General features: G+C 31.5%; 1 protein-coding gene across 3 annotated transcripts in view; it reads right to left on the bottom strand.

Moving 5' to 3' along the window:
* Positions 1 to 12,164, bottom strand: part of LOC148603278 (DNA mismatch repair protein Mlh1-like) — a 176,276-nt gene that overhangs the window by 51,247 nt on the left and 112,865 nt on the right. For all 3 annotated transcript variants that reach the window (XM_088551355.1, XM_088551356.1, XM_088551357.1), the window contains 2 exons: positions 11,134 to 11,246; positions 4,416 to 4,509 (listed from right to left, as the gene is read on the bottom strand). In XM_088551355.1, the coding sequence (XP_088407481.1) occupies positions 4,416 to 4,509; positions 11,134 to 11,246 (207 nt within the window). The remainder of the gene's footprint in view (positions 1 to 4,415; positions 4,510 to 11,133; positions 11,247 to 12,164) is intronic.

The raw sequence follows: 12,164 nt of genomic DNA on the forward strand, positions 1-12,164 counted from the left end.
CAGTTATTATCATTTTTTTCCCCTGTTTATGACCATAACTAAGAAAATACCAACCAAGAAAATTTACCATAATTTTTTTTATTATTATCAAAATATCTAAAAAATTCTGAAGTGTGATTATTCAGATTCGTTTCTTTTTACTATACATGCCTTTTTGTATTAATCAAATACACAAATCAGGCCAATAAGGTGTCAACCAGTGATTACATAAGCCATGCTAAATGTCGTAAAAACAAACTTGGGTCAATATTTGTAATGAAGCAATCACTTTTTTTACTAATTAATTTTCTAGAGACATCCAAATTAATTACCCTCGAAGACCTATCAAAGGGACTGATTTATAACCTTGTTATCCGAGATTTTGATTCATCCCAGTTCGAGTCATCAGAGGTAAAATTGTACTGGAGTAAAGGAATTTTCGCCGGGATCGTCTAATTAGTTGGAGTTATCCGAGAATATATCTAATTTTCATGATTTCAATCCAATTCTGCAGCGTCCTAATTTTGCACAACAACTCTCTCTCAAAGATGTATTGCATCAATTTGTTTTTGTGGTGAAATTAATAAAAGTCATCGCTTGTTAATATATAAATTTTTCTTTCCCTCTTTTTTTTTTTTTTTCTTTTTTTTTTTTTTTTATACAATATCACAATTTATAGGGTGTATGTTTACTGCATGATAAATTGCTGTAAATAATTCATGATTATAACCTCAGTTTAGAGGAAATAAAGGATGAATAATTATCATACAATTACAGTTTAACTTTCAAAATTTTGAACAAAAAAAAATTTATATGTTCAAATACTCACATATTTAGTACAGTAGAAAGAAATTTATATTGATGACACTTTTGGCTTTTAAAACCCTTCCATCTTTAATAGATGAATTCACACAAGTCATTTTGCTTCCATTTAGCCCCTGAATTGTCTCTGATTGATCTTTTGACATCAGATAGTATGTAATTTCATATTGTGACGTCAGTCATCTTTCAGTTGAAGGTAAGCTTAGTATTAAAACAGCAGAATAAAAATCATTTTCTGCAATGGCCTAAACAAGTGTGAATATATCACAAAAAGGAACAATTCAGTGATGAAAATATACTATAAGTATACATAAAAGTTCATTAATCTCTCGTCCTAAGTGAAAAGAAAAACAATTTTCCATTGGAAATGCCTGTATCGAAGTCAGGACCATTGCAGTGGTTTCTCACTTTTTGGTTTTTACCCTGACTTTTGTTATATAGACTTTCCTCTTAGACTAGTCCTTTTGATTTTTGAGTTTATCACTTTTGTTTTTATACTTAATCTAAACATAAATCAGCATCAATTTTCCAATAAACCACCTACTTCAGATACAAATAAAACTTTGTATGCAAATTAATGTGTTCAAATAGACCACAACATAAAAAAGAATTTTTTAGGAAAAAAAAAAGGGGAGGGGCTTTCAACACCTATACCACACACAGTTACTGAAATATCTCATCAAAAGATGAACATGTAAATAAGAACCAAGATTGATTTTTATTTGTCAAGGATTCTGAGTCTGATCACTCAATTTATAAAACACAAACACACCAAAAACAAATTGCATAACTGTTCAATATTGATAGCATTAGTGTACTTGATGTGGCTGTCATATTAACAAACAATGCATACTGTAACAAAGCTTAAAAACCATTATACCAATTGAAAGATGATCATAAGTTTTTTTTCACAAAATGAACATGAAAAGAATGACCATACAGAAAATTACATTTTTACTTTTTTTGCAAACTCACATCACGGAAACAATTAAATTACTCACACATGTCAGAGTTAGAAATAGTAGCCTGCCCGCCAGCCCGAGACTGGCTATTTTTTGGCAGGTCTGGCTAATTTTAGCAAAAATCTATATAGCCATATAGTAAATATATTGAGAAAGGTTATACAGGACTGACTAGAATTTGAGTGTTTCCTACCCTGCACATGTAAACAATATTCATACACATGAGTAACATTCTCAGCTTTTAATTAACCTATACAAAAATAATACACTTAAAATTCAGTGTGTTTTTGGTACTACACAGAGTGATGCTTGTTTGACTCAGAAGTGGTAAATGCAACCAATGTGAGAAGAATATCTCATTTTGAAAACAACCTACAAGAACTGAATTGCTACAAAATCCTCGTTTTATCATACATCTTCATGTAAAATTTCATAAACATCAGTAAAACAGTTCTAAAGAAACAAAGTGATTCCATTACAACCCCAAATTTTGTTTGTGGAGGTCTCAATTATGGAAATCAAAATTCTTTGGGTTAATCTTCTACAAAGGACTTATGACATTAGTGTTGACAGTGAATTCAATGCAAAAACAACATGAAGTTGATATCAGACAGCAACTAAAATGCCTTTTCTAATATGAAGTCTTCATATCATTAAACAGTATATGCCTGTACAAACCACCTTTAGCACCTGTGCACTGTCTCATTTATATTCTCATTTAACACCTCACTGTTGTTCGGTGTTAAATATAAATGCCGTACCCATGCTAAAATGAGTACAAATCTACCCCCTCCGCAAATTTTATCTTAAACAAGGATGTGCTATTTATATAAGGCCACATACCACATTTGAAAACAATCTGTCCAGAGTCAGCTACAATCTTTTTTTGCAAAATTATTCCATATACTTCAAAAAAGAGCTTTGCGTTATGCAGCATGATGCAAAGCAAAATGTTGAACTCTCTTTACTTGGGGGTCAAGTGTGGACACAATATTTAGTAACCAAACCGAAAATTTTTTATGGTGGTATAAAAATGAGAAAGTCCCACTAAATATGAAGTTGATACCAAAACTTTCAGTACAAGCAACAAATGCTCCATCTATATATAACCACATTTGGAATCAATCCATTCTGAGTGAAAACAGGCTTCATGTTAAAACATAGACTAATCCAGCCGCACTTAAAAATAACTCATGATATATGGAACTATTAAAGCATGCATTATTTATATGCAATGGTCTTTGCACTTACAATTTAACCATCAGTTACATAACAAAACAAGAACAATTACAAAGACCTAACACGCTTTCCAATGACACGAATAAATTGTTTTTATAGCAACTGAACTTGATCAATATTTTTGTTTTGTTTTGTTTAACCAAAAAGAATGACAACTAGAACTGTGAAACATCTACCTTTCTTGACTTGAGTTGGTGACTTACTTTAAATTGTAATAAACTTCTTATATTTGTTGGTAGCAATATTCATAATTTATGAAAAAATTAACCAGTTCGTAGATTCTTGAATTTGTGAATTTAACAACTCCTATCATACAATGAAAAGGAATTTTCCTTTGCGTCTGGGACCAAATTCCTTGGTTTGTCAAACCCATGACATTAATTATCCAATGAACAATAATCACAGTAAGCAAGGTTTGTAGATTTTGTATGGTTAAAATCTAAAACATCACATAAAAGTGAATACTTTGAACTCCAAAGGGTATTTAAAAAATATATACAAATTTCTGGTTTTAAGAAAACGATTTTTTGTGCACACCCCCAAAAATTGACAAAAAATGTAGACCCTATATCTGTGATCCAGTACACTTAAAACAGTTTTTGTTTGCTGTCGTGTTATGCCATATTTTTTTTGTCTCTGAAGAACTGAAGTCAGTAAAATTATTACTAATCACCTCATCTTTAAAATAGTACTGCTAAAATATAATCTTTTCAACACAAGTCACTGAAGGTTGACTGACATTGTAACAACGTTGCAAGTACTGTAAACATTCTGATTTTGCTTCCTTTTTCGCGGTGGACAGAAAACAGCGAAAAATAGTATACATAAAATCGATTTTTAACACTATTAAACGCATATCATTTCTTGAATCTGCAAAAATTCATACCCTTAAATATGCTTACTTGACAGAATACATGAAAATTAATATGTTTACAGTACATAATTCATTTTAAGAATACCCTACTCCACCATTTCTGTAAATTTTAGATGTATGCTTCACAAGAAAAAGATAAGTGAGGATCCTGGAAAGGGGAGCCACAGTGCAAGTCTTCATACAAAAGCAACATATTAACTAAACATTCCCTCCGATAGGGTTTATAGGTCGCATTTTAGTTTCATTTTCCTAACTGGAAATTCCAATGCAAAATATACTGAATTCAGAAGACTGATCTGCATTTTATTGTTTACTTCAGGGAACTTGAAATGCTGTATTACAATGTAAAATCTTCTATTATATACTTTTTTAACATTATTATCATGTAGAAATAGATATTTCTCATTTTTTATAAGCATATTTACACAAAAGATGTTTTGCTTTTAATACTGAATTCAATGCTATGTTAATGACAAATCTCCATGCATTTGAACAGATATTTTTTCCCCATACCATCTATAAAATTGATGGAGGTTTACCTTAGATATAAAAATGGATGCATATTTTTGGGTAGGTAAGCTTGATAAACACTGTCTATGGCTTTCCTTAGGGCTGACGAGTCCACTAACCGATCTGAAAAATAAAAACAAACAATTTTAAATATATCTATCTATATTTAATGCCTATCTAGCTAAGTGGTCTAAGATGCTGGACTTCCAATGTAGGCAATGTTGCTAAAGATGTCCTTTGTATAATTTTGGTAAAAATTTGAATAATGGACCCATGCATCTGTTGAACTAAAGGTAGAAATCAATATGCCTGAAAACACAATTACAGCCATAGGTATGAACAATATTTGATTTCAGATGGCCACTGAAACAGGATATGCAGACCATGTGCTATTTTTCTCAACATGCCAATTTAGCACAAAGAACCTGCAACACTTTCTTAAAAAAAAAAAAAATTAAACAGCTAGCATATACTTTGTAAAAATACTGACTGAGAATGCAGAGTAAATTACAAGTAGACATGCTGGTATAAAGGATAAATAGTTACAAAATACATATCACAACCAGTCTTGTTTTTCACACTATATGTATGAAATTAGTCCGTATTACATTCACAGTTTATTATGGCTGACCACAAATATGTAGAGTTGACCAGGAATGTTAGAAAATACAGTAAACAGATATTTTAGCTGCAGGATGGGCTATAAGCATCCAATATATGGACAAAAAAGAGATTTATACACAAAAGGTCATGCATTTCACATTCACTTTTCATTTCTACAAGATCTTCCAAAAAACAGGCTTATTATTTATTAAAACAACCTAGGAATATTTCTAATTTATCTTTGTTCATTTAAGCACAGAAAGTTTTGTTAATTTCAACATAAAACAATGGTAATGCAAAGCAATTCATCAGCTAGGCCATAAAATTCTCTGTGATCTTGACCCTCTCTTATGTACTTGAGAAATTGGGGTTCAAATTGTCAATAGTGCTATTTAATGTATGGATATCAACTCTAGGGTTTTGAAAACAAAAAATGTAATTAAGATGGACCGTACAGTATCATTCTTGCAACAAGGAGATAACAAAGCAGTGAAAGGAGATTTCATTCAACATTCAATACACATTAATTTACACTGAGAAGCAGACTTTATTAAATGAAAAAGCAAACATAACTGCAAGAAAAAAAAACACAATATAATCTAGTACAGTGCTGATAACATTATCTTTGATCTTGTTTACAACTGTTTTCACTGCCTGACATTATCTCTGTCAGGCTCTTGCCATGATACTAAAAAGTACTGCCAATAACAATTATGTCAAGTTAATTGGTGTAGCTGATACACAGAATAAAATCAGTTTTAAAAGTCTCAACCAAATATCATGTCACCCTATTGGGCATATGATGATATTTTCTTCCAGACTTTAAAACTGCCGTAATTCCATATGACATGCATTTTTGTCATCAATAATGTCTCTAATAATACACAACATAGGTGGTCTGTCAAGGAAGTCTACAGAAGAATTTTTTGGAATCAGCCTTGTCACAATTTACATGTACATTATAAGCTTCTTTCAGTTTTTACAATGTGTATACCATGAACTGGTTCTTTGCATATCAAATGTTCATGTCAACGTTGGTGATGAAATCTGCCTGTCAAATAAAAGATTTGTTTATGCAAGTTTCCCTTCAGGCAGACTTTTTATAAACTACATGTACAGTAGCTTTTTTGACTACATGCACTGATTAACCTCCATGTAATGGTCTTATCTTTGGTAATTTTCAGGATATTAAATTACAAAAGGCTCCAAGAAGCCTACTTAGATTATTTCTTATCTGAGGCAAGACTCAAGAGTTGACCAAACAAGATGTTGCAACTCAACCATTGCTGTCAAATTTAAGCAGAACCACATGTACAGATGTAAGCCATTATGGAAAATGACTGTAAAAATTATTATAGGATTGAACAGCTATTTTTGGTCTTCATACATGTATGAACGATCGAAAATAGCTGTTCAATCCTTATAATTCTATCCGACAGTCAAAGTTACCCTCTGAGAGCATCAGTCAGTTATATTTACATACAGTGCATATGTTTACGCTTCAATACACACACATTCCTTTGCACACATACGGGAGCGCGGACGAATATTTACAAATAATCGGCTGCACAAAAACATTGAAGGCGGTATGGACGAAATGATAGTTGGTATTGAAAATACCAGATGTAAGCAATCCAACAGGAATATAATTATTAAGGAAATACAACAAGAAAGAACAACAAGGTTTTTTCAAGGGTTCAGTCAACTCAGTTATAAGTTTCTTTCCCCGAGCTGAAAATTACTCTCTGTAAACAAACTTGACAGGTAAAATCAATGTGCATGTAATTAACTATTCTTAGGCTATATTATGCCGTTCAGTTCGTTGCCACCCTCTTTCGAACTACACGACTGCCATATTGGTTTCAAGCTGACTGGCATTCATGCATGTATGAACGATCTGGCAAAGTTCATGCATGTATGAACTTTCTGGCAATGATGTTCTCAACCAATCAAAAACTGCTATAAGCACGAAGAATCTCATGATCAGAATTATTATAAGTTATACCACAAAAATGAAATAGATAAGTAGGGAACCTGGAAAGGATATACATGGTACAAGTCATTATGCACAACCAATATACTAAATATCTTCGCATTCCCTCCCAAAGAACCCAAGAAAAGTGTAATGTGGGGACAGATAGATGGACAATATGATTGCTGTATAGCCTGATTAGTTGTTGTATCATTTTAGGGATATTTAAATGAAAACGTAATTCTGTATTTAGTTACTTGAAAACTATGATCAAAAGCAGTAAAACAAATCTATGTTACACATGTAAGATTAATTTTTTTTTTCATGTTAAAAGATGAAGCCATAAGCAACAGCAGTATTATTATGGTCAACTATCTTTTGAATTTCTACAAGATATGTGGACAGACAGACAGACAAGCAAACAGACAAACAGACCGAGTTACTCCAACATTAACCCCAAAACTTTTTGTAGGAGCATAAAGTTATAAAGGATGAACCTATCATTCTCTGAGAGGATTCTTTTGCATGTTTCTTTGAAAAAAAAAAAAAAAAAACAAAGAAGTTACAAGATGTAATGTACTGCTTAAAAAAAAACACAAAAAAAAAGAAAACAACAAAAATACAAAAACGAAAACTCATCCCTGTTTTAAAGTTATTGTCAATGAAACGACAATTTTTTTGCCATATTATGGAATTTTTTCAACAATGTGTTTCAACCTGTCCCTTTCTGCAAATAATATGTTTTATTATTCAATGTGGTTATATTATTTGTCAACAGATTTTTAAGCTGGTATTGAAGATATTGACATTTAAGTTTTAATTGTCAAGCTTTTCCACAACATAGAAGTAAAGAGTTTGTTTCTATAATTCTTTTTCTCTAGCTTTGATGGCTAGTACATATATACAGGAAAATATTGACAATATTCCTTGAATTCAAAAGAAAGTTTTGACAAATAAAAATTGGGAATGGTTTAATTACCATTAAAAATATGAAAACACCATATGGGGATCAAATTAAATTCAATAGCATATTTCACTATATTAAACTAGAGAAACTGAGAGCAATGCCCACTAAATTGAAATTCCTACATCTACATTTGATAACATGCTCCTTATGACTTTAAACTTTGTTTGGATCAAACTGCACGATAGGAATATGTAATAAAGATTCAATAAAAGTTTCATTAAATTCCATTCAGTAGTGTAGGAAAAGTAAAGGATAAGAGATGGGTACCCCCATGTCACTGTATTAATGAATGATATGTAATAAAGATTCAAGAAAAGTTTCATTAAATTCCATTCAACAGTGTAGGAAAAATAATGGATAAGAGTTGGGTAACCATGTCTCTATATTAATGAATGACAGGTACCCCCATGTCTCTATATTAATGAATGAGTCCAATGTTTTGTTTGTATATAGCATGTCAACTTGTTGGAGTTTCTTACTCTCATCTCATCTTGCGGCTCGATCAGAAAAGCATGAGATACTCTCTCTCCTTGAAAAAATAATAGATATCATGGGGAAAAAATGATGTTCATTAACCTGCAATATACATAGGTTGTGTAATTACGGGTACTTCCATTATGAATGTTCTTAATATAGTCTTTCAATAAAGAAATCCTGTGGTGTGGGGTGAACTTGAACTTAGCAAAAGGCTATGGGGTATCATTATTAATCTGAGAAATTCTTGTTCATCGTACAAAAGGTGTGATAATATTGTTTTTATTACATAACAGAAATAGCAAATAAAAAAAAAACAACTTTCAGCACGTGGAATAAATTGATAAATTGTAACTACCAGTAATCTCAAGTAACTGCATCCATTAATGTCTAAAATTACCAAAATAAATGAAAATGTGCATTGCCATTAATAAACCTTGCAGGTGAAAAACCTCGTAATTCCTAACCCCTTAACAGCAATTGTTATAAATGTCATAATATTCATTCTCAACAAAATTAGCGTTAAAAAATGTAATTAGTTACATCTAATTACTTGTATGTTATTTTTATTTGACCAAATGACTTAAGCAACCCCCCGCCCACCTTTAAAATCCATGTGATGCCTAATACATAGCCACAGTTGTCAAAGGGAGACCAGAAGTTATTCTTATGGCCAAACAAATGTCAAATATATGTCAAAAAGACAAGCCTAGTATGTGTATTTCATATTAAACACCAACAAACACCTAAATATAGCCTAAAATGACGTCAAAGATACAAATACTACATGACGAACTGCGGTTACCTTTGGTATATTTCTTACTAAATACAATGTATCTAATTTATCAATGTTAAAAGAAATTACATATAATACCATTGTTCGTGTTCTTGTTTAGGTTGTTAAGCAGTATGTTTTGGTATAGGACATCTATTTTTAGAATGCCATTTTTAAAATAGTTGTTTTGTAAGGAACCATGCAAATAACTGATTTTCTACATTAGAGGACATCCAGGGGTACACATCGGTTGACAATCAGAAATTAAAGTTTAAATTAAAGTCTGTTTTGTCCCTAAAAACATACACTTCCCCCATTCAAACTGACAAAATAGTGATGGACAGAGAGGACAAAAACTATTTTTTCCCACCAAGTGAGACATTATTTTGCGACTTTAGAATTGTGACAAATCTAATAGGATAATTAATTGGAAGAGTGAATAACCAAAATATTATCATGAGTGCCGAAGAATGCCCAGATTTAATGAGTGAGCAGATCTTGTTCCGCATACTAGTGTTCTTGGCACGAGTGATCATATTTCATATATCACTATAACCAATTGATTATCCTATTTATTATATAGATTTTCTTCATAATTTATTGATATTTTCAACATGAATTTCAAATTCTGTGATTGGCAGATCGATATCAAAGTTGTGACGTTTTGGCAGGAGAAAGTCTGACAGCGAAATTACTGAATTTATTTCACAGTGTGATCCATTATCCAATTTTATTACACTGGGAACATTCGATAAAACACTGCTACCTAATAAAGCTGTATAACACACCGCCATTTATATAGCTAAGTTAAAACTTTCAAATTTTTGAGTTCTTGCTAATGATTCCTATGGTGCTCCCTACAAGATCTGCACTGTATGAAGAAAAGATTAGCTTGACAATTCATCAATAAAATTAACCCAAGCAAAGATATTTTGACAGACTACTTGAAAAATAGAAGCTGACAAAGAAATTGAAACAAAACCATTTAGTTTCAGTAAATCCGTGAAGAGTTGCTATTTAAGCATTCAACAATAGAAAATACAATGTACTTCATAAGTTCAGGACTGAGTGCCAACAACAATACTAAAGTCTAAGAATATTCTTAACTTATTAATCCATGGTAACTCAAATTAAGGTTTTGGGATTGATGATGTTACATTTTTTTTGTTACAGTTAAAAATATTCTCAGACTCGTAATTAAAGTTTTGTGGCATCAGAGACAGTAGTTTAAATACAAATATCTTAATTTCTGTGAAATTCTGAATAGTTCAGCATTACAAAGTAACACTGTCCATTTTGTATAATCTAACTTGGTATTTTAGCCACACCCCATTTCCACAGAACTTCTTCAGTGGCATCATAATACACTAAAAGCATACATGTAAATTACAAATTATGCCATAGATTGATGACAATGACAGAATTGATCTGTGCCAAAAACATGTCCATACAATTGCTTTAATTTCTATTTTGTTTACTGCTGTGTTTGAATTAAAATATAAAACATGTTTAGCTAGTTCCTTGTTAATTCTAATGTTGTCTCAGAAAGTGTCACAGTTCTTGACAATTCTTGGAAACTCAACCAAATATACAATAGTACTTGAGCTAAATACAGGGTCAACGGGTAGTCACACAATTTTTTCTCAGCTAGGTTTTTCCCGCTTGTTAAAAATTGTGAAAAAAGTGAAGGCCCATGAAATAGGAAGTAGAAATTGGGCAGCAACTAAAATTAGAAGTAAATCTATCCATTAGGAGCAAAGATAATTGGGATGAAATTATGATGGATAGACAGACAGACAGAGAAGGTGCTTTCAACATATCTACAACATCCATTTGAACAATAACTGAAATGATTACTATATTTCCTCCAACCACGGGCATATATTGGGCAGAATACTTCACTGAATGGTAAAAGTTGAAGAAAAGATAAGATTCTAGTGAAAATTTAATACTTACGATTTATGAATAATAAAAATGTACATTTTTTCATTGAGTAGTTAGCATTTGTAATAAAGCCATGTAGTTTGAATGCCAACTTCTGGTTTTCATGTTTTATTTCCAACAGCTCCCTGGAAATAAACAAAAACAAAAGCATATAAATAATATAATCTATTCAAATTATACATACTGTAAATATTTACTCTCCATTTACAAAACATTATAGCTTGATATAGTTCTAAACGAATGTTTATTCAATATTTGAGAATACCTAGGTTTCAGTCATCACACAGAATGAATGTGGTTAAAATTTATATAAAGTATTAAAATCTAGCTTTAGGCTCCTGTATGGGTCCAATTTCCAAATCTATTTGGATCATAACCACACCCCCACCCCTAATCACTCACAACCATCCTTTCTATAGTATGGATGAAAATGGTACAAATGACAATTTAAAGTTGAATACCATTGTGAGCTTGGAATATAAGGCTTCTAAAATCTTTAAGCTAACGTATGATGATTGTAGAAATTTTCCACAAAATTTATTTGAATACATAATATTGAAAACCCATATTTTTACCTTTTCTGTTAACTGAGAGCATGGAGGCAAACTACCCATGCAATATTCAATATTCATATATATGTCTTTATTTCCTTCATTTAAGAAGAGTATAGCATATATTCAACATAACAAAAAACATGACATATAAACCAATCAAACTCATATTATGTATAATACAGCTTTGAACAGTTATATAAGTATTTTACTGCTTTAATTTGAAACTTTAATTCGTCATCTCTTGAAAGGTCGAAGTCACTTTTCCCTCCTAACATAATGTTCAATAGACTGCTGTCCTGTAAGTTATGGAGATAGACACTGAATGTTATGTCGGCAATGCCATTTATGATGAAATACCATACATCATCTGGTTGCTCTGTAGTTTTTGAGCAGCTCATCATAATGTGTTCAGTTGTGTCTGAATAAAACAGTCCACAGATGTGACAAAGCCCTTGTTCTGGTTGCCTACTCAAAGACATAATCAGCTGA

The sequence above is a fragment of the Perna viridis genome, chromosome 11, assembly GCF_037379345.1.
Source record: "Perna viridis isolate PV_CMFRI_1.1 ecotype Kerala chromosome 11, ASM3737934v1, whole genome shotgun sequence".
Taxonomy (NCBI): domain Eukaryota; kingdom Metazoa; phylum Mollusca; class Bivalvia; order Mytilida; family Mytilidae; genus Perna; species Perna viridis.